General features: G+C 57.8%; 1 protein-coding gene across 1 annotated transcript in view; it reads left to right on the forward strand.

The window, feature by feature from the left end:
* The window catches only part of KATNIP (katanin interacting protein), a 180,817-nt gene extending 164,384 nt beyond the window's left edge, over window positions 1-16,433 (forward strand). The window contains exons 20-29 of the mRNA XM_044915093.1: window positions 363-540; window positions 5,015-5,180; window positions 7,968-8,125; window positions 9,654-9,718; window positions 11,167-11,277; window positions 12,950-13,089; window positions 14,822-14,923; window positions 15,376-15,536; window positions 15,622-15,710; window positions 16,275-16,433. Coding sequence (XP_044771028.1) covers window positions 363-540; window positions 5,015-5,180; window positions 7,968-8,125; window positions 9,654-9,718; window positions 11,167-11,277; window positions 12,950-13,089; window positions 14,822-14,923; window positions 15,376-15,536; window positions 15,622-15,710; window positions 16,275-16,333 — 1,229 coding nt within the window. The 3' untranslated portion in view covers window positions 16,334-16,433. The remainder of the gene's footprint in view (window positions 1-362; window positions 541-5,014; window positions 5,181-7,967; window positions 8,126-9,653; window positions 9,719-11,166; window positions 11,278-12,949; window positions 13,090-14,821; window positions 14,924-15,375; window positions 15,537-15,621; window positions 15,711-16,274) is intronic.
* The last annotated feature ends 6,535 nt before the right edge of the window (window positions 16,434-22,968 follow it).

Raw genomic sequence — 22,968 nt, forward strand, 5'->3', positions numbered from 1 at the left:
GGGTGGGGGGAGGGGCAGAGGGAGAGGGAGAAACAGACTCCTCAAGGTAGGACTTGATCCCAGGACCCTGGGATCATGACCTGAGCTGAAGGCAGAAACTTAACTGACTGAGCCACCCAGGCGCCTCCCATGTGCAAGTGTAAACAACATTGGTCCATTCATCCTGCAGACATTTCCAGAATATCAGCGGTGTCCCAGGCCTGAGGGTCACTAAGAGGTAGAGAGACCGCCCCGAAGACACTTTCATTTGAGTCTGGGTTTTCAAGTTGGCAGGGGCTGAAGGTAGCTCCTTTTCCCGTCTCCATCTTGGGCCCTCCTCCGGAACCTCTGGTGTTCATGGGCCACTCTTCCTCCTGTTACAGGCCTTCAGCTGAATTTTACCGCCTCCTGGGGGGACCCACACTACCTGGGGCTCACGGGCCTGGAAGTGGTGGGCAAGGACAGCCAGGCACTGCCCATCAGCCTGCACCAGATCTCTGCCTCCCCCAGAGACCTAAATGACCTCCCTGAGTACACCGATGACTCCCGGACCCTGGACAAGTAAGTGTCTGTAAGAAGCCACCTACACAGACCCCCAGAGCCATCCCCTCCCACCGCAAGCAACAGAACACTCTCAGCCCCTGAGAGGCGGGGTCACTCGGGCTCAGATGCAGAGCCGGGCCTCAGGGACCTGCTCTGAATCTTTGACTCCAGAGTCAAACATCAAAGAGTGTTCCCTATTGCACCTTCCCCAGCCACCCCATGAGGCCTGTGGTCTTCCCATTTTATTTATTTATATGTTTTTAAGTAGGCTCCCATGCCCAGCGTGGAGCCCAACACGGGGCTTGAACTCACAACCCGAAGATCAACCCCTGAACTGAGATCAAGAGTCAGACGCTTAACTGACTGAGCCCCCCAGGCGCCCCCTGTGGTCTATCCCATTTTAGAGTCAAGGGAAACCAAGGCTTGGGAAAGGGAGGTGACCCCCTCCCGGGGCCACATGGCCAGAAGCGGTGGGCAGAGTTCTGCTGCTCCCAGACACAGTCATGCTTTGTGTGTCCACCATGCTCAGCGTAGGGCCTGGAACGCCAGCAAGAGCTTGGCAGGCCTCTGCTGGACCGGCTCTGCATCTGAGCATGAGCAACGCCCCCTCTCGGGGGCTGAAAGCTTGCCATTGCTCATGGTTGGAGGGGATGGTTCTGGAAGTCTCGGCGGGTGGCCGTGGGCGCTTTCCTCTGCTTTTGTCTGATTTCATCAGCCCAGACTGGGGCTAGTCAATAAGAGGGCAAGCCTGGGATAATGGCATCAGTCCATGCGCCCATCACTGCAGACGGGTGCTGGCCCCCTGCTCGGGACAGCTGCCAGGCCTGGGCTCTGCCTGGAGGTGTCAACAGGAGGAGCCTAGAGGGGTCAGAGGGATGAGAGTTCCAATTCTGGCTCGGCCCCTTGCCAGCTAGTAAGTTTCTTAACCTCTCCAATTACGATAGTAATTGGATAGTAATAAAATTATAGTGGCTATTCTAGAGCCCCGAATAAATGCCAGACACAGGGCTACACTAAGCAGGTTAGAGATACTCATCCATTTACACCTCAAACAGCCCGAAGAGGCCCCCACTTTACAAATGAAACTGAGCTACAGAAAGATTAAAAACTGGCCAGAAGTCACCGAGACTAGTTTTGAAGGGCAGAGTCATCTGAACAGAGGTCCACGGGAGATCCACACCCATGCACCTAACCACTGACTTCCACTGTCTCCCCCTGCCTTGCTTGCCTTATCAGTAGAAGGGGATCACCACACCACATCTGCACCCCCGGCCTGGTCTTGATCACCTGCAGTCAATGGTAGACCTGCTTCCTCCCTGCTTTCCCTTCAGGGGCCCCTTAACTGTGGCCCTCACACCTGCTGTCCATGTCTGCTCATGAACCACTCGGCACTCCGCATCTTGGCAGATCACCCATATACTTAGGCCTGGACCCCACAGACCCAGCTCCCACTGCAAAAGTGATCAGCACATGGCCGGCCCCACTTGTTCATCCACACCCGCCCAATCACCAAACCCCTCCACCCAGATTATATGATCACAGCAACTCCCAAGCCTGATAGCACTTCATCTCTAAACATTCTGGTATGTAGTTCTAAACAATAAGGACTTTAGAAAAGTACTATTATTACACCCCCAAAAATTAATGGTGATTCCCTAAATTAGACACCCAGCATGTTCCTGTTTCCCTGAAAGTCTCCTCATCTTCCTTTTTTAAGTTTGTTTCTTAAATTGAGGTCCAGATAAGGTCCATACATTGTGATTGGTTAGTTTGAGGTCCAGATCCATATGTTGCGATTCTTTGATATGTCTCTTAAGCTTCTTATAATCTCTAGGTTCCCTTCCATCTTTTTTCATTTTTTTCTTACAAATTATCTGTTGAAGAAAGGTTTGTTGGCCCTACAGAGTCTGGACTGCATCTCCATGGTGTTGTTTAACCTGTTCCTCAGGCCCCTGTATGTGTTGTAAATTGTTCATTAGATCTAGACGCCTGATCAGATTGAGCTTTGACCACTGGGGCAAGACATGACCTGGGGGTGTGGATGTCACTGTGATTTCCCTTCAGGACATATAGAGTGTGTGGTGGTGAAGCTTTTTGTGACATTGGCGGTCAGTGCTCAGTGGCTAGATCCACTTGGTTGCAAAATGGTGGTGTGCTGATCCTATCATTTTCTTTTTTCACCAATAAAGAGAAATTTTTCTTCAATTATTTGGTTACCCTGAGGTACAATGCAAATAGGAAAGGCAGTCTAAATGCTTGGTTCTTTCCCTTTGTTTTTCAGTTTGCAAAATACAAAACTGTTTCCCTGGCATACTTTTTTTTTTTTTTTTAAAGATTCTATTTATTTATTTGACAGAGAGACAGCGAGAGAGGGAACACAAGCAGGGGGAGTGGGAGAGGGAGAAGCAGGCTTCCCGCGGAGCAGGGAGCCCGACGCGGGGCTCGATCCCAGGACCCCCGGGATCATGACCTGAGCCCAAGGCAGACGCTTAACGACTGAGCCACCCAGGCGCCCCTCCCTGGCATACTTTAAAATGTTTGTGTTCATAAATTATGGATTTAAACAGACTATGTTTGAAGGGTTTCAATTTATTGCAGTTTTTATCTTATTGATGCTCTTAGGTACTGAGAGCTCCTGGATCCTTTTTTTAAAATAGTAGTCTGTAACAGCTTTCCTGCTTTCTGATGTCACAAGATAGTCCAGGCTCCCCTTGTATATTTCTTGTTCCAGACGTGGAATCAGCCATTTTTCCCAAGAAGCCTTGGTTCCTTCTAGCGGGAAGTGGTATTTAGAGACCATAATCTAGCCACTAGAGATGCTCATTGCTACTGGGTTGGTCACAGTTTCTAGGCTTTTCTGTAGACAGAGCTGGAAATATCTAGATATTCTTAGGGGTGTCTGTAGGGACTTCCCTTCACCATCGACTATAAAGACTTCAGCAACTCTCCCTACTTTAAGAATTGGGTAGCAGTTTTGCTATGGAGGCAGCCCCATGTCTAGGACGCAGAAGTAATTGCTTTTAGAAGGAAATGGAAGGTTCTGTAGTCAACCTAATTCCACAGACACCTCTGTTTTAAATTGCTGAATTTCCTCAGTTTTAAGATGCCAGCAATTGTAAGACACACCATCCATCAATTTAATAACAGCCTTTTAGAGAAAAAAAAAGAAACATTACCTCCTTGGATGAACACTTAGATTGTAAAATTTATTCCAAATCTAGAACTTTAAGATGTAAAAGGAAAAAATAAAGTTTATTTTTACATCTAGGAATTTCTCCCAGCTCCGCAGCCTCAAAGTCACCAGGAAATTAAGAGGGAGTGGGGGGAAGGGTTACCCAAGAGGCTGAGAGCTGGGCCCCTGTTCCTGGGGTCTGGGCTGCAGTGTGCTGGGCAGTCCAGGGCAGTCAGTTTGTCTTTGAGACAAACACAGGCCAAGTTGAGAAGGATGAGGCAGAGGATGTTCAGAACAGGAGAACCAGAAACTGGGCAGGATAGGATTGCGGGCGAGGTGACGAGTTCATTCAGAACAGTGGCTGAGAAGAACACAAAGGTGCTAGGGGCTCCCTCCTAAGGGTGGGGGGCTTCCCTAGGCTGTCCAGGCTGGATGGTTATGGGCCAGACCAGCTCCCCACAGACATACCTGCCCCTTCTTGTGCTTTTCCCACACCAAGAGCTGCCAAGTTCACCCTAGTGCCTTAGCATCTCTCTCACTGGGCACCAGAAAGAAGGAATCGAATTCTTTCAAAATGTACCATACAATCATGGAACACTACATAAAAAAATAAATAAATAAATAAATAAATACCGTAGAGCCAATACAGCATTTTACAGAAAGTTTGGAAAGTAGAGAAAAGCATCCACCTTCCATTCTCTCTGACACGAATGTGTTTTTCACTTTTGCATAGTCTCTCCTGGCCCCTGTCCTCATCTTCCAGCATTAAAATCGTTTTCCATGTCACTGCATCATCCTCATGATTATCGCATTAACAACTGTATAGATTTACTTAACCCTTTGTATTTTGAGACCACTTGGGTTTTTTAGGTTGTTGGTTTTTTTTTTTTTTTTCTTTTTTTTTTGCTGATATAAATAAACAACGCTATAATGAATATCTTCATGCAGATGGCCTTTCCAACAGGTTGAACACATTTTCCTTAGAGGAAAACAATTCCAGAAATGGGATCCCCAGGTTAAAGAGTCCTGAAAGATGACACATGTCCCCCCTTTATTTTAAACCTTGATGATCGCTTTGCCACACCTTTAACAGCACAGACTGTTACTTTTTCCAGTTTCTTTATTTTGTCTGATTTTACAGATGAGACGTGGCCCCTCACGGTGGCTGTAATGAGTCCCACCTCCGTTTAACAAGCCCAGTTCGGCCACACGCCAGGCAGGGTGCAGGGGGCCATAAGGAGGTGTAGACCCCCCCACTCTGATTTCTCCCACAAGTCTTGGCTGAGCCCCACCTCACTGCTCCCTCCTCACTATTCGCAGGCTAATCGATGGAGCGAACATCACCATGGAGGATGAGCACATGTGGCTGATTCCTTTCTCGCCTGGCCTGGACCACGTGGTCACGATCCGCTTCGACAGAGCCGAAAGCATTGCTGGCCTGCGCTTCTGGAACTACAATAAATCTCCTGAGGACACCTATCGTGGGGTAAGCTGGGGAATAGCAGCCGCGCTCAGTCCACTGTCAGGGAAACGGCGCCTTGATGAATGGCTGGTGTGGCTGCCGGAGAGGAGCATAAATCTTCCAGAACTTTACAAATGGAGCTGGGGGGTTACAGGCAGGGAGAGAGCGCACTGCTACTTGCTTCTCCTGCAACCAGCAAATGTGGGCTCGAGAGCCCAGGGCAGACTCGGGACACAGAAGTGCTTTGTTTCTTCTGGGGGTCGGGCGTCCTCAGCAGGCCCAGCCCCGAACCATAATGGTGGATTGGGGCCCTGTTGTTCATTGAGCGCTTTGGGGGCCAGGCCCTGAGCTGTGGACTCTGCACCCATTCATTCTCAGGGGACCCTCACCCCAGCCTCTGGGAGGCAGGTGTTATTCCCCCGCTTTCAGGGTATTACAAACTGGGGTTCGGAACAGTGTGTTCACTCGTCCCAAGGTCACACAGCGAGCCCCAGTGCACATCTGCTGGGCTCAGAGCCCACACTCCAGTTGTTCTGTCCTGCTGCTGGGTGAGACAGAGCGGGGACCCCTGCTGCACGGCAGAAGGAGAACACCACAAGTGCCCTTTGCATGGGCTCTCCTGTCCTCGTGTGACTCTGGACTGTGGTACGCTCATCCCCTCCCACCACAACACAGAAGTGATGGTAATAACGTCACCTGAGATACGGCAGCAGTGCCTTTGGGGCCCTAAAGTCACAAGGCCCTGGTCCTAATCCCCGCTCTGACCCCAGCCAGCTGTGTGACCTCTGGCGAGTGGCCTGCTTTCACTGGGCCTCCGTTTCCCCATCTGTACAGTGAGGAGGAAGAGGCTGATACCTCCCTTGGGAAGGTGGTCATCATCCTCTGCCACACGGCCGTTGACAAAGCCAGGCCTCAGCCTCGGGTCCCGGGAGCCCTGGGTGTGGTTCCCCACCACGCACATGCCACGGAGTTTCTCCCACGGGCCCCATAGAACTGGGGGGGGGGGGTGCCAGCGTGGAGTCGGCGGCCCCCAGGCGCTCCCCTTCTGGGACGACAGATCCTCCCGGGCCGCGCTGGCGTCTCCCCGAGTGTGCTGTCAGGTCAGCACGTTTAGAAAGGCAGATATATTGGCATTAAGAACACATTCTTCTGGCTCAACTCGTGTCTCTGGGCCTGTACATTCCCGTGAGCGAATCAGTCCTTCCAGCTAAGGCTTGTGACCTGGATTGGCTGCCTGGAAATGTTGGACCCAGAGCCCCCGCTTCCCAGGCCTGGCCGCCATCCGCGTAGGTGCGGGTGACAAGTGGCCTCCGTGGGAGGAAGGAGGTGGGGAGATGGGCAGAGTCTGGAGGAGGAGATCCCAGAGTGCTGGTGATGGAAACTATGCGCCTCCCCGGGAAGATGCCTCGGGTGCCTGTGTCCCCCAAGGCCCTCTGGGCGCCCTGGTGACAGCCCCTGGCGTGTGGTTAGAGCCGGGCCCTACACGCTGGAGATGGGGCTTCAGATCTCTGCTGCGTGTCCTTGGGCAAATTGCTTAGCCTCTCTGAACTCCTAGTCTCCATGGCTGTAAGATGGAGGTGATAATAGAAGCTCTGTCCAAGGGAATAAACAGAGATGTGGGGAAGTCAGGGGCACTTCCTAGAGGAGGGGCTGGCCCTGGAGGGAGGCCTTCCCGGACCTCTGCTCTGTCTGCTGCCAGCTTCGAACGGCTAGCTCCATGTCCTGCTGAAGAAGGATCTCCTCTTTCGAGGCGAGCCAGCAAAATCGCAGGTGTCTCCGCTGATTGTTCTGGTCCGGTTCCATGTCCCTGGTCATATGACCAGTGAGTGACAGTTCTGTTTGTCCAGGTCCAGCCCTTGGGCCAGGGTCTGAATCTGCCTTGAGCAAAGCCAAGTGGGGAGATGTAGGACAGCCTTTGGGTCCCCATATCAAGCCATACCTGAAGCCATTTACCCTACACTTTTTAGGCTTACATGCCCTGTGACCAGCTGCCATGCAGGGGCTCCTGAAATGCTGAAGGAATGAAGGGCCCCAAGGGCCTTAGTTAGTTAGCAGTGGGACCCAGGCAGGGCCCCTCTCTGCACGGAGGAGCTCCCCTGCATTGCCTGGAGGTGAAAATCTACCAGTTTGGTCAGCAGTTGGGCCCACGTTGCTCACCACGAAGATGCAGGGAATCCCGATTCCAAAATGTGTAGTCAGAGAGAGAGAGTGCTGGCCCACTGCCCCTCTCTGCTCACCCACCACCCCCCTGCCCAAGGGAAGCAGATGAGCCACTCCAGACCCTGCCGTTCAGACTTTGAGATTTACTGGTAGATCCTGGCCTCCGGCTGGTAAAATCTGTCCTAGACCAGGGGAACATGTTGGCCCAAATCTGCCAAGGATGCTGCTAGGGAGTACCCGCCCTGAAAGCACGAGCTTGGGGCTGTGAGGAAGAAGATCAGGAAGGGGCTCACCATGTCGTGCCACCTCAGGCCACTGTGGCCGGTCAGATGGGGGGCAGCGCTGGGCCAAGTCAGGTGGCAGCCCTGAAACTTGGGGGCCACCATGGCAGGGGCCACACCTGCCTGGTTCCCTGCTATCTGCCCAGTGCTCAGCACAGTGCCTGGCACGGAGTGCGGAGGGGGGTACCTGGCCAGGTGGTCCTGGTCTGAGAGAAGGGCCAGACCAAGCGATGTCTCAGGCCTGGGGGCTCCGTGAGGACTCCCCATCACGCTCGGCCCGCTCGGGCATCAGCACCTGTCGGCACGCGCCGCTGACCTGCACGCTGGCTGGCCTCCTTTCTTCAGGCGTGTTTCTCCTTTTGTTTGCTAGGCCAAAATCGTCCACATCTCCCTGGACGGCCTGTGTGTCTCGCCTCCAGAGGGCTTCCTCATCCGGAAGGGGCCGGGCAACTGCCACTTTGATTTCGCTCAAGAAATTCTCTTTGTGGACTACCTCCAGGCTCGCCAGCTACCCCAGCCAGCCCGGAGGTGAGGGCGAGCAGCGGCGGGATCATCCCCTCCCCGTCCCCGTCCCCAGGCTGCTGGCTTCACGCATCGCTCTGAAGTTGCTACCTAAAGGTTTTGAAATGATGATCAAACACATCGCTTTTCAACTTGGCGGTTTTCTAAAGCTCTGCCAAGCCTCCGCGGAAGCCCGTGGGATGTGCCCACCTTGTCTGGGGATGTTTGGGTTCCCCACAGTCTGGAGTGCTTGAGCTTTTTTAATGCTTCGTTGCACTTCCTGCTGGGAAAAGAGGCTCCAGCCTGCGTTCATTCCAGAAATACCCGCCGGCCAGTTCGGGGAAGGGCCTTCTCTCTCTTGGTCCCGAGTTCCTGGTTTAGGAAGATTCCTAAGAGAGGAAATGAGAGCCTAACATTTCATGGGTGCGCTGGTATTTTTTGGCCCCATCTCAGCTGCATTGAGTTTATAACAATTTGTAAATGCCACGTTCAGTTTACTCATTTAATCGCACCCCCCTTCCCCCCCACCCCCTCACCCCCACCGATGTCCAAATGCCAGAGGCCAAGCTCACAAAACAAAATGAGTTTCCCTCCACTGTGGCTGGGATCACTTCTTGGGCCAGTCATTGAGAACAGCAACTTAATTATAACATTGCCCTTGAAATTGAAGAAAACCAGCAAGGCCTGGAAGGTACTGGCCTGGGGACCAGGGAGAGAGACCCCAAGGGAGGAGTATGCAGGGGGAGAGAACCCTTCCTCCCAAGTGCTGGATCTCTTCAGAGGCTTTGTATTCATCCTTCAGGGAACCCTTCCACCCACCCTCTGCAGAAGGGGTTATTATGCCCATTTTACAGATGTGGGCATTGAGGCCCCCGCTATTGAAGCCACTTGCTTGGGATCGCAAAGTCAAAGCCTGCAGGGTACGCCCCACCTTCCAGCCACCTCTCTCTGCCCGCCTCCCATCCTGCCCCACACCACAGGGCCTTTGTTCTGTCTGCTCCTCTGTGGGGAAGGTTCAGCTCTGATCTTTGTGTGGCCACCTCCTTCTTAGCTCAGGCGCCGGCTCCCAGACCACCCCCTCGGGTAGCCTGCCCCAGCCCGGCGCTCCCTCCCGGCCGCCGCCCCGGCATGGGTCTCGCTCAGCTGTCAGCACAGTGTGGACTTGCCTTGTTCATGGAAGGGCAGGAGGGCTGGGTGGTTAAGAGCGGACTCCAGAATCGGACAACCTCAAGTCACATCCCAGTTCTGCCCCTTGCCAGCTATGTGGCCTTAAGCAAGTGACTTCACTTGTCTGTGCTTGTGTCCTCACCCGCAAGCCAGGGCTATAAAAGTACCCACCTCCCGGGGTTGTTTTGAAGCAAGAAGAGTCCATATAGACAAGCCCGAGGTGCCCGAGTCCCCCGCGGTGGGATGGGACTCCACAGTGGGCACACACTTCATTGGTCGGTCCCCACTGCCAGGGAACCCCCCACCCCGCCACCACCGGGGGAATAACTGACCAGCCATCAGGGTCATCGCGATCTTCTGCTTCCTGTGCTGTTCTGTGTCTTTTTAGGCTCGACTTGCAAAGCCTGGAGCGGGCGACCATGGACTACGAGGCGCCCCTGATGCCCTGTGGCTGTATCCTCCTCCCACCTGTCTGCGCATCCCGGGCCCTTGGGGGCCGCACCCGGTACCCAGGAGAGGGCTTGGCCCTTGTAGCAGTGTTGGGGTTCCGGGCAGGCCACGGCCGAGGAGCTGGGACGCCACGCTGGGAAACCTAGGGGACGGTGGGAGGCTTCCCGGGGCGTTGGGCTCACTGGGTGCTGCTGGGGCGGGGGGCGGCGACGGGGTTCCAGACCCCACCCCCTGGCCGGCTGAAGTTTTGGGAGGCAGCGCAGAACTCCAGCTGGGAGGGGCCAGAGAAGCTGGAACTCTCCCCAGGGACTGAACTGGGGGCTGTCCTTGGAACCAGGCAGGAAGGAGGTGAACATAGAAGCAAGGATAGCCCCAATTTGCTGGATCCTTCCCTGGGCCTGGCACTGTCACAGTGCGTGGCATTATTAACTCAGTCCTCGCCACAGCCCGGTGCAGCGGTGCTGTGAGCATCCCCATTTCTCAGCTGAGAACACGGAGGCCCAGAGAAGCGAAGGAACTTGCCCAAGGCCACAGAGCTGGGAAGGGGCAGGGCAGGTGAGTGAACATGAGCAGCCTGGCTCTCTCAGTAGCCTGTTCTCCTGGACCGACTGCCCCGTGGCTAAGCCACCTTTCCTGCCCTGCCCGCCCCTGGCATGATGGGAGCTGGTGGGGGATGGGGCTGAGGACTGTGGGACGTGGTCAGCAATGGTGGCTCACGCGGCCCTGGCCCATCCCTCCCGCTGCTCCAGAGCTCATGGATTTCCCCCTCTTAGCCATCCCCCCACCCCCGCACCGACCCTGCACACTTGAAATGGACAGAGGAGGGAACGGGCACTTCGTTCTTGTCATTTTACAACCAGGGAAACTGAGGCAGGAGACAGTTTGAGTCCTGGTCACGTCATTCAGTGCCACCACGCAATGAGTTTGTGATACACATGGCTCTCGTCCTGCCAGCCCCCTGGGGAACAGCACCCTCCCCTCCCGTCCTCCTGCCTCCCGGGCTCAGAGGACAGTTTTTAACTCTTAAAACACACACATATGCAGTTGAAATCCAAGACAATTTGATGCCACATATATATATTTTTTTAAGATTTTTATTTATTTATTTATTTGAGAGAGAGAGAATGAGAGACAGAGAGCACGAGAGGGAAGAGGGCAGAGGGAGAAGCAGACCTCCTGCTGAGCAGGGAGCCCGATGCGGGACTCGATCCCGGGACTCCAGGATCATGACCTGAGCCGAAGGCAGTCGCTTAACCAACTGAGCCACCCAGGCGCCCTGATGCCACATATATTTTGATGGGCTTCAGTCTCAGTGAGAGAACAAAAATGATTTTTTTCCTCTCATTCATCTGTAGAAGCCCACCCCAGAGTATATCCCTATTTTATCTTTGTCCCTCTTTTGCTTTGTTCTCAGAAAATTAAGCCTGTTTTTCCTTAATAACGTCCCCTAGTCATTTTCCAGTTGCAGCTCCTGACCAGCTGGGGTGATCCCTATTATATCGGTCTCACGGGCCTGGAGCTGTATGATGAGCGGGGAGAAAAAATCCCTCTGTCGGAAAACAGTATCCTTTCGAGGCAGAAGGGGACTCCACCCTGACGGAAGGGAACACGGGAGGGTTGGGGGAAGGAGAGGAAATGTCCCTGTAGGAGCCCGACCCCGGGACTAAAAATGCCAGTGGGCTCTGCTTCGGGTCAGATGTTGACCCTTGGGGGGTGGGCAGAGCAGGGGGCGGCTCCCAGCCACCCCGGCCAAGGTATGCATAGCAGGAGTTCCACGAGACAGAGAGGCCTGTGGGAGAGGGCATTTGGGAGAGGGTACCAGCTGCCACACAACCCCCCCTCCGGAGAACCACAGGTACTTTGGAGTTCTAAAGACTCTGGCAAGGCCTGCAGGGAGCCGCCCATGACACTGTATTCAACCCAGTGTGTCCTGAATTTATTGACTGTGGACCCCTTTGTTCATGGAACGCCCCCACCAGAATTCGCAAACTGCTAGCCCACTGAGTTTTTAAATATTTTAGCTTAGTCGCTAATATTTTTTTAAAAATCAAGGAGTTTCACATGAAAACCTCAGTCTTCAGCCACTCTTGAGAAATTAGCAATAGTCATGCACAGTGATGATGGCTGGACCTGACTATCCACTGCCCTTTGCCCCAAACATGTCCTTACTGTCTTCTACCAGGCCCCCAAAACAAATTGCTAATATTGACTGAGGGCTCGCTCTGTGAGCGCTTGTCTGGTGGTACCTCATTTGCCCTCATAACCATCTTGTGAAGTGAGTGCTGTTATCCCCATTTTACACGTGAGGAACTGAGACAGAGAGGTTAAGTAACTTGCCCAAGGTCACGCAGCATGTGAGTGTACAGCTGGGAATTTGGCTGTAGAGACCATGCTCCGACCGCTGAGCTGTCAGGCATCTATCTTTGATGTCACCTGCCTGACCCCTCTGGGCCCTTGCCCCGTGATCCCTGCCCCACCACAGGGTCCCACCAGAGCAGGTCCAACCCCAAAGCCTGCCTTGCACCTCTCTGGGGTCCTGGGTTCCAGTTGGATCCTTTTCTGCCTTCCCCTGGTGACACCATCCTCCTGGCCTGGGATAAATGATTCCTGGTGGTTTTGATGGTTATTAGTGATTCCTTGGAGGTATAAGCCTCATTCAATTTTACCGAGCCTGCTCACATCGATTCTGAGATGTGGAGGTTTTTACACCCATTTTACAGATGAGGAAGCAGGCCCCGAGATGTTCTGGGACTTGCCCCAGACCTCACAGGTGGGAAGGCAGAGCCAGAGCCGGAACTGGTTGCTCCAGATCTGCGATAATGTCCCGCCCTCGAGTAGCCATCGCCGGGTCAGGCTCACCCAGTGCGTCCAGTCTCGGGCTGGTGCCCCCATGCCAAGGCCATATCCAGCCATCCCTCAGCCCCTTCGCAACAGAAAACCTTCAAAGTTTGCCCTCCACTCCCCAGAGTGCCAGCCTGGCCACCTCCCTGTCCCTGACACTGGCCACTCCCCCCCCCACCCCTGCACCCCCGCCGGCCCCGGTGCTCATTTTCCCCACAATGGCTAATTTGGCTGCCACTTTTCCGGCTGCCCCGAGCAGCAGACGGCCGTTCTGCCCACCAGCCCCGGCGTCCCCCGAGCCACACCGTCAGCACGAGGAGGCTGGTGGCCAAGAGAGCGGCGCACGGCGCCCAGCACACTGCTTTGGGTTATGGCAGCTTAGAGACTCCCCAGATATCGCCGCCTTCCCCGACAGCGTGAACTCCCTGGAGGGCGTGTGCGGGGACGTCCGGACCCCCGACAAGCTCATCGACCAAGTGAATGACACCAGCGACGGCAGGCACATGTGGCTGGCCCCCATCCTGCCCGGCCTGGTGGGTTCACGGGGGGACTTTGTGTCCTTGGTCTCGGTGACACGTCTTTCTTCCAGGCCAAGTGAATCGCCAACGAATCAAAATGCCCGCGGGCCGTCAGGAAGGCACAGGTCTTCGCTGACACCTCCGATGGGCACTTTTTGGGGGGCGTGGTTCTTTCCCTTTGCACTTGGGGTGGTTATTGCAAGGCGCCCTGGAGAGAGAAGGTCCCACACGGGACTCCGGAGCCCCAGTGCTGCAGGCGTCTTTCGGTCCCCGCGGGCGGCCCGGTCCCCTGGCCACATCCCCTTGCCTCCTCTTGGACCTCGAGGTCACCAGGCACTGGACCCCAACCCGGCCTTCCCTCTGACCCCAGATCCGTCTGTCAGCTCTCAACTGACTCAGTTTCGCAGATCTCAGACCCTCCTGCTGGTCCTCCTTGTCACTTGGGGACCTGGGGTGGGCCTTCGCCCCCCCAGGCCTGGCCAATGTTGGTCGAGAGAGAGAGGAGACAGGCCGGGTGGAGACAGGTGGTTCTAACCCCGCGCCAGCCAGACGCCTGGGTAGAGGAGTGCAGCAGCCCTAGGGCATGCGTGTGACCGCTAAAGTGTCCCCTCTCCCTCCGCGTGACTGGGCAGGAGGACAGGGAGGTCTATTTTCCTCTCAAAACACAGAAAGGAGCAGCATCAGCAGCTCTGTGTGGGAGGTTTTCCTCAGTGTCCCCCCCCGCCCCGAGCCCCGAGTGTCCATCAGCTCCCCTGAGCGCCAGCCCCACCCCTGCAAAGGAGAAACCCCGAGGTCTCTGAGCCCTGAGACCGGGGCGCCACCTGTCCGCTGCCATCTTGAGCTTGGCCAGCAGGTGTTCATCTTTCAGTGACTTTTGGTGTGAGGCAGTTTTTGTAGCTGTTACTCTCCCAGCCGGACTCAAACATTTGTATCTGCCTGAGCCCCGTGGGCGGCTGAGCTTGAGGACCTTTACCATTTCCACGGTACAGCCGGAAGGCTGGCCCTCCCCCTGCAGCACCCCCACCCCTCCAACCCCCGACATCCTGCGAGGCCTTTGGGGGATGGCCAGGGGCTGAGACCCGGGGCCTGGGGCCCACACTGAATGCTCATTGCTCTGTTCTGTCTTGCAAGGGGCCCCCTAATATGGGAGAGTCTTTGTTGGGGCGGCAGGGTGGGTGGGAAGCCGCCAGGTCTGACCTTACTGGCTGATTCTACCACTGATCTGGACAACCCCCTCCCCGCTCCCCCTGCAGAGGTTCAAAGACATGGGCTGGAAATTACCCAGCAGCGCCTTCGGGGCCTGTCTGCTATGCTTCTCATTTAGGACCGGAGAAAGGACAGATCGGGGTCAAGGCCGTGCTGCCCGCCCGGGGTCAGGGGACAGTGCTCCTTGACTCTGCAGCCGGGGCCTACCGCTTCGGCCCGGGGAAGCCCCTGCGCTGGGTGTCTGGCCGGACCCCAGGGAGAGGGAAGGGTGCACCCGGTTCTCTGCGGGTATTTAAATGAGGGCCACGCCAGGCCCCAGAAAACAGGCCCTCCCAGAGCCAGTCAGCGGTTTGTTGCAAACGCAGCCGCACGTGACCGGACTCAAGATGGGCTGCCGGGAGTTGGAAGGCAGCGGGGACCCCACGCGCCATGGCCCCCCAGCCGCCCAGGCGCCGCCTCCAGCGCCCACCGGGCTTGCCCCCGCCCCACCCGGCGCCTGTTTCCAAACATGCCTGTTTTCATGGGTTCTCGTCTCTGACAGGTGAACCGGGTTTATGTGATTTTCGATCTGCCCACCACCGTGTCAATGATCAAACTGTGGAATTACGCAAAAACGCCCCATCGAGGGGTGAAAGAGTTTGGCGTGAGTACTTATCAGCTGGGTTTTTCGAGATAATTATGCTCGTTGGTAATTAGGCTGCCGACAATTATCGTTTGTCACAGTTTGATTTACTTCTCTCTCTCTTGCCACCTTACACACAAATGCCTGGTCCTCCGAGGCAGGGAAATTCGCCATCCCACCGTGAATCCAAAACCTGCCCCCAGTGATTTTAATCCTCCCCCTGAAAACCAGAAAGTGGCTTTTCTTTCATCTTTTCTTTTCCAATCATGTTGGTCTAGGGAGTTCTTCCCTCGGGGAGGAGACTCTGGGGCGGGGAGAGGAGGTGCCTTCCCCAATGGTCACGAGGGCCTGAGACCTAATGCAGGCTGGGCTAGCCCGCAGAGCTCCGAGCAGTAACTCGCTTTGCCCGAGGCCGCAGGGGGAAAGGAGGGGGGACCCTCGGCCCCACGGTGCAGCCCCTCTGTGTCCGGCAGCTCCTGGTGGACGACTTGCTTGTGTACAACGGGATCCTGGCCATGGTGGGCCACCTGGTGGGGGGCATCCTGCCCACGTGTGAGCCCACGGTGCCCTACCACACCATCCTCTTCACCGAGGACACGGACATCTGCCGCCAGGAGCAACACACCACCATCAGGTACGCCCGGCCCGCCGCCTCCCCCGCCGGCCCTTTTGGGGACAGATGGCAGGGGTCCAACCCGCTGTCTTCTGCCTCCCCCCAGCAATCAGGTGGAGGATCAGGACGTCCAGATGATGAATGAAAACCAAATAATCACCAACTCGAAAAGGAAGCAGAGCGCGGTTGACCCAGGTCAGTTTGGCTGCTCTGCCCAGAGGTCGCCCGCGGGACTCCAGGCTGCGTAGACAAGCTGGCAGGGGGGTCCCACACTCACGCCAACCCCTGCCTGCCCCTCGGAGCCCCTTCTCAGTCCCGGGAGCCTGCGGGGGGCTGAGGAGGGGCTGCGGGGGCAGAACCCCAGGAGCAGCGTGCGGCCCCCTTCCCGCAGTCACCTGCAGCTTGGTGTGGCTTCCTGGGGGCCCAGCTTGGGTGCAGATGGAAGGGGTTGCCCTGTGCTGTGGGAAACCAGTGGAGGATGCCCAGGGCGAGGGCTTCCCAGAGGAGGTGGTGTTTGAGCCGCACTCTGAGACCTACGGGGAGTTGGCCGGGCAGAGGGAACAGCGTGGCAGAGCCTGCTGCAGGGGGGCAGGTCAGCGTGCCCGGGTGCCGAGCTTGGGGGCTGCAGGGGAGCTGCGGGCGGTGGCCTAGGCCGAGGACCCGGACAGTTTGCACATCCCCCCCACCAACCGCGGGTGTGGGGTGCCCTCAAGGACTGAGGCTGGGTAACGCCCTCCTCTCTGGCCTCTCCCTTGACAGCCTTACGCCCCAAAACGTGCATAAGCGAGAAGGAGACCGTGCGACGGTGGCGGTGCTGACCGCAGAGGAGGGGGGCCTGGTCCTCCAGCCAGCGGCGCCCGTGTCACCCGCCCCCGGTCCTCAGCCTTGGCAGCCTGGACTCTGCAGGCTGGAAGAGGGGAGCGAGAGGGGACGCGTGTGGCCTGGCCTCCCTCTGCCGCTGGGCTCCCGGGCGCCCTCCTGGGACCCACGCCTGTGCGCACAAACCCGCCAGGACGGTGAGGTGGCGGTGGCGGGGGGGGGGTTTCCCCTCCCTGCAGAGCATGGCTGCCCAGGGCTCAGCCACCAACCGCCCCCACATGAGGGGGCGCCAGGGGAGGCCCGAGAGGAGGTGCCAACAACCCCCCTCCCTGCCACACCCCTGCCTCATCTGGGGGCTGGTGGAGCCGGCTGAGAGGGTGGCGTTGTTCCCTGGTCCCCCAGTGTCTAGCCAGGGCTGCTCCAGCCCCGGACGCACTCGGGGATGTGGGTGTCTCGGGGAGGAAAGGAAGGGAGCCGCGCCCACCCGCCCTGCTGCCAGGCCCTCCTAGGATGGCGGTGGGCAGCTTCACACCCCAGACGGCCAGCAGGGCCCGTCCAGATGCCCTCTGGACGCGGGGCAGGCCGAGGACCAGGCCACAACCCCACCTCCCCTTCCACTTGAACTTTGCCTGGAGGCGGGCGGCCCTCCCTCTGGTCTGAGCGCGGGCTCCTCCTGCTTGCTCCTCCCTCCTCTGCGCACAGGTGCCCTTGCAGGGAGGCAGCGAGGTGCTCGTTGCCCAGCCCCCCCGCTTCGAGCAGCTTCCCCTCGAGTTGGAAATGTGCCTTGCACCCCCAGCCGAGTGAAGCTCAGAACGTATCTATTTCCATCGACATAACAAGCTCGGATCAGGGACCTAATTGGTTTCCCAGTGGTGGGTAATTTCTCGTTCCAAATATCAATCCGTTGTTTTCCTGGTGCCCAGCCCGGCCCCGCCGCAGCGCTGTACTCCAAGTAGGTTCCTGTGCAACCGAGAGCCCCAGCAAATACTTTATGAGCTTTGCAGCTTCGGCCGAGCAGCTATGCAAATGCGCTTTTCATTTGGAGCATGGGGCCAATGTGAAGATAAGGAATTGTTTCTCCCAGAGAAGATCCATCATCGCTGTAGCTTCCAGGGCCCTGGCTTCCGGGCTCACCTCCCAGATGTGGCGAGCGCCTCCGAGGCCTCTGGGCTCCCAGGAGAGCTGAGGCCCGGGGGGGCCGGGGGCTGATTGAGCCAGCCCTTAGGGACCAAAGCTGGTGCCACCTCCACGTTGAACACGGCCCAGCTCTCTGTCCCCACGCGAGGCTGGGGCACAGGTCAGACCACCACGCACGCTCGCTCCCAGAACCTCCACTGCTGTTGCTAAGAATTGTATGCGCCATGTAATTTAGGAGGGGAAAAAAGCTGTACGGGCATTAACTGTAAAATAAATGTCTATTTTTTTTCTCTTGCAAAATCAATAAAAGATGTTATTAAGAATATGGTCAGACGTGCTGGATTTGGGGTCAGGCAGAGGGGGCCCATGCTGCCTCCCAGAACGGAGTCAGAGTTTGCTGGAGGCTGGCGGAATGACGCGGGGTGAGTCCCCTCTCTGAGCTTCCCTTTCCCCACCTGCAAATGGGGGCATGATCGTGGGCAGAGGATAGAAGCCCATACATATATGGTGGTTATTTTGTGTCTGGAACCACCTCATTGAATCCACGTTACAACCCTCTGGGGTCAGCACTATTACGATCCTCCCTTCACAGATGAGAGAATTGAGGCACAGAGAGGTTGAGTAACTTGCCCAAAACACACAGCTTCGGAAGCCATTAGCGCACAAATCCCAGGATAACCACGGGAGAGCTGAGGCGGGGTGAAATCCTGGGGGTTTCCCTTAGGCTTAATGTGGATCCTAGAAGCCAAGCCCCCAGATGCCCGATTCTTGGTCTGTCTCCTGTGGTTCCCCACTCCCCAGCTTCCTTCAGAGGTGAGCATTGGTGTCTGGATGAAGCGGCCCTTGAGTGGGAAGAGGGTTCACTTGGCGGGGGGCTGGTTCTGGGGTACAGCTCAGGTGCCAGCAATTACCCTGGGGCTACGCAGGACGGCCCCTTGGAAACCCCACCTCCCTCTGTCCCAGGCCGAGGGGAGAGTTGCTCTGGCCCCCTGGTATTGGAGAGCCTCCCCGACCTCCCTCCGCGGTAGCATCTCTGGGCCAGCCTTGGAGACGCTGGAGGGCGGGCGAGGCCATTTACTGCTCCTTCTGTGGGGCGGGAGGCCGGGCAGGGCATCCCAGCTTCTGGGCCTGGTCTGACGTCCGGGGGCAAAGCCGGCCCGGGGGCACCTGGTCAGCAGCGCAGTGCACGCCCCTTCTGGGGGACAGCTATAACTCAGCGACAGTGGTCCAGAGATGCCAGACCTTCAGGGGTTTTAAGAGAAGCCAGAAATCCAGGTGTTTTATCTATTTTTAATGTGAAATCGCACTTGTAAATGTTGGTTCTAACTTAACCAAGCAAGCACCAAGTGAGCCAAACCGGTTACCAGTCCCGCGTAGGCCCCCCGCTTCACCCCGGGTCCCACCGCGCCTCGGCATGAACCCCAGCGCCCCCTCCCTGCCTGGTCCCCCTGAAGGCTGCAGTCCCCAGCCTGTGGCCAGAACGCCCAGAGCTGGTTCCTCCCTGGGAAGTCAGAGGAGGGAGGGGATCGATCCTGGGCCCTCAGACCGCCTAGGGCACAAAGGCAGGGGTCGGTCTGGTGACCTTTGCATGCTGAAGGTGGCAGTCCCCACCCTCAGCCGCGGTGGGAGGACAGACGCCTTGCCCTGGGCGTCCTGCTTCCCACCCCACGCATCGGCACTGGGCTGTGGGGTCGGGGGGCTGGCTGGCACCCCGCGTGGGGTTCCGCTCCCAGCCACAGCTGACGAGAGGGCCGAGGAAGAGCCGGCCTCTGGCCTCTGGCCCCTGGGGGACCCGCCTCCTCTGTGCGGCCAGTGGGAAGGACCTGCCTCTGCGCGTTTGTTCGTCGGTCCCCAGACAGTCCTGCTCGGACGCCACGACCGCAGAAGGCCCCCGGGGCTCCCCCGGAGCCTGCCACGGCGGTCTCTACACTCTGACGGGGGCGGCTGCCCCCGCCCTGGGCCTGTTTGCCGCCACGTCCTCACCCCCCTCCCCCGCCCCACCGCCTGGAGTCCCCACCGGAGGCTCCCTGTCTCCCCCGGCCGGCAAGTGGGACAGCAGAGCCCACTCCGATCTGGCTGGCTGCGCGGGTCCAGACAGACCCCCGCTTCCCCGCAAGAACAGGCAGCTCTGGTCCCCTTTACTCATGGCTGCCGGGGCCCCCACGGCCCCTCTGTCCCGGGCCCCACCTGCGTCCCTCACCCGCGTCACCTGCACGGCCCGCCGGCGTTGGAGCATGCACAGGTGCGAGCATGAGTGCCAGTGCCGTGGGGCCCAGCGGCGGGGGCGGGGGAGGGGGGTGGCGAGCCCCTGGCGACCGATCGGGCCCCAGGTGTGCAGTGTCCTCGGGGCTAAGCTGGGCTCCAAGGCTGCCCAGCTCCCAACTGCGGGCTCCTCCCCGGAGCACCCCAGCCCCGCCTTCCACCAGCCCCTCCTGACCCTCGGGACGACCCCCCGGCCTCCTCCAGTTGGGCCACGAGGGGCACTGGCCTCAGAGCAGAGGTGGGGTCTCAGCCCCTGCAGGCTGCTCGCCTCGCTCGCCAGCCCAGCCTGCACCCCCAGGCCGCCCACGCTCACCCTGGCCGTTCCCAGGGGGATCAGACCGGAGGGGACGGGGGGGGGGGGTGGTTAGGCCAGGGGCCGCCAGGCCTGGCTTCATGCGGTGGAACTTCTCCCACACGGAAGCCCCCTGCCCGCTTGTCCCAGGGCACCCCCTAACCCCTGCATCCCGGCCCGTCCTGGCAGCGGCCCGGCCACCAGCTTTCCCGTAAGGCAGAGGCTCGGCCGGTGTCAGCCCAGGATGAAATGTGGCCCCCAAAGCAATTACCAGGGTGTCGCGGGCTGGGCTGTGCCGGGGACAGAGCAGAGGTCCCGCACCGGGATTTCCGGTCTGTCCACGCAGTAAATCCCCACACAGAGGAGATTGGTTTTCCCTCATGACTGATGGTCCCCGGCAGGGCTGAGTTTGTCCTCAGTCCCGTGGCAGGGCTGTCCACCCGTGCGGTGGGGCGATCTGTTCACTGGCCACAGCCCCGGAGAAGGGGTGAGTGGCGCTAAACTCCAGCACCCCCCAAGCCGTGTGCCCCAGGCCGCGGCTCCTATGGTTTGAGGTCACGCACTTCATCCGCTCAGATGACACTTTTCCTGATTCCTGCCGTGGCCCCGAGTGGCCCAAGGTGTCCCCGTCTGCACAGCATCAAAGCCCAGACAGGAGCCTCAGAGAACAGCTAGTCGAGCCCCGGCGTGCTTCGTTTCCTCACCCATCCCCAAGCCGCACTGGGGCGACTTAGCTCATTCCTGGTGCCCCCGCAGCCTAAGCCTCTAAGTCCTGCCAGAACCTGCTGCAGCCCCCTCTCTCGTCACCCTGACTCTGCCTTGCACCCCATCTCCCAGGCCTTCCCCCCATACAACCTGGAGGAACTTGCTGTGTCCTCCTCTAAAAATCCTCCTGCCAGTGGTTCCCTGTGGAACCTTCCAGGCGAAGACCGCACTCCTGGCCATCACCCCCAGGCCCCACCAGCTCCGACCCCTGAAGACCAACTGCTCAGCAGCAGACTTCATGCCCTCACCTTGAGCTCCAAGCACGGTGTCCTGTCACAGTGCCACACACAACATTCCTCTCAAACCCAGGGCCTTTGCACATGCTGTGGCTTATACCCAGACTCCCTTGCTGCTTCCTTCAGTCCCTGCTGCGTGGCCCTTCCTGAGAGGCCCACCCTCACCGTTCCAGTGTAAACCAGGCCTTCCCTTGTTCGCTTACATAGCACTTCTCACGCTTGGAAATGATATTTTTGTTGTTCGAATGATTTGAGTAGTCAGTCTCCTCACTGGAATACAAATTCCGTGTCCTCCCGACTCACTGTGGCGGCTCGGGTGCCCCGTTATGCCTGGCACACAGGAGAGCCTCCACGAGCGGTTCGGGGACGAATGGGGCCCACTGCAGGTCTGTGATTTGGTCTCAGGATTTGAACTAACTCCATGGCCGCTGATGCTTTCCTCTGTCCTCACTTCCTCCCGAGGGATGAGCCTCCCCAACAGGACAAGTCAGGCCTGGCTGCAGCGAACGGATGCCCATGAATCAAGTTGACGTTTCCATTACCTGAGGGAGATAAGTGTGTGGCTGGGAGAGTTTGGCTTCGGTGAGGGTGGCAGGGATGACTGCCCATCACATCCGCCAGCCAAGGAGGGAGGTCAGCCCCGCCACTTCCTGAGGCCTGGGCCTGTGCATTAGCCCTTAGCTCGGGCCCCCACGGCCCCCTGCACCCGGGGAGAGGGCGTGGTGTGAGCCAACAAGAGGGCAGAGGCCCCACTGCGGGCCACCGAGCGCGTGCAGGCCAGTCCGTGTCCAAGACCAGCTCACGCCCTGGGAGCGTGGGCTCAGGGCCAGTGGGCGCACACACACTTAGCACCAAGCGCTAACTCAGGCTTGTTGGGGTTGGTGTGTGTACAGGAGCCCGGGGAACGTGGACACAGGGATGCTGGGTGCGGGTACCCGGGGCAGACCTCTACGTGCACACCCAAGCACCTCCTGCCTTCAGCCCAGGTGGTCTTCCCTCCTCCCAGATGCATTTGCCCCCCGGCATCAAGACCCCCTCCCAGTAACGCTCAGTAGGGAGCCACTGGGACCACGCCTGGGCCTGCCTGGCGATGCTTCCTTTCACCTCACGAGCAGCCTTCTTGCTGTCGGCTCCACGAGATGGGAGAGCGGGGGCTCACCCTCTGCCCGACAGGTGCCCCGAGGGACAGGGGGACTGATGGATGGACTCATGCAGGGCTAAGAAAGGCCTTTGCCTGAGCCGTCCGCATACCATAATCACATACCACTTGCACGATTGTTTATTGAATATTTTTCTTCAAGCCAGCTCTTTGTCTTTTTACTTAAATGCCTATTTTGGTTTCGTCCTAAGCAACAGCATCGGTGAAATCATGACACTAATGTGCCCATTATACATTTTTTCCTAATACACATTTACATAAACACAACTATTAAAATAGATTAAAATTGTGCCCATGTGTCGATTAAAATCATGGCCTGGGCTTTGGTGGTCCAGCCGCCAACTACAGAAGGACCCCAGCTGAAAAGAAGGAGCCCCAAGATGCCCGGGGCCCTGGGAGCCCAGCCCCACGTCCTGCCAAGGACCCAAAGCCCAAACTCCTTGTCCTGACTTTCGAGATCTTTGTCAGTGGACCCCAATCCCCCACCCAGGCCCATCTCCCGCCGCACACAGTAGGTGCACAATATTTACTGACTGAATGGAAAATGGATTAATGACTCTCTTGATGAATGAATGCATGCGTGAATGAGTGAGCACACACCTCTACGTGGGTGCCCCTGGCACCTGAGACTCAAGCCATCTGGACCCGCCCCTGACCCAAGCCCGGAACCTGAGAGCCTTTGCCGACTTTCCCTCCACATCAGTCTGTTGATTTTCCCTCGTGACTGGCTCCTGACTCTGCCCTCGTTGTCCCATCCCTGGGGCCACTTTGTGAACCAGACCA

This window comes from Neomonachus schauinslandi, chromosome 5, assembly GCF_002201575.2.
Source record: "Neomonachus schauinslandi chromosome 5, ASM220157v2, whole genome shotgun sequence".
In the NCBI taxonomy this organism is placed as follows: domain Eukaryota; kingdom Metazoa; phylum Chordata; class Mammalia; order Carnivora; family Phocidae; genus Neomonachus; species Neomonachus schauinslandi.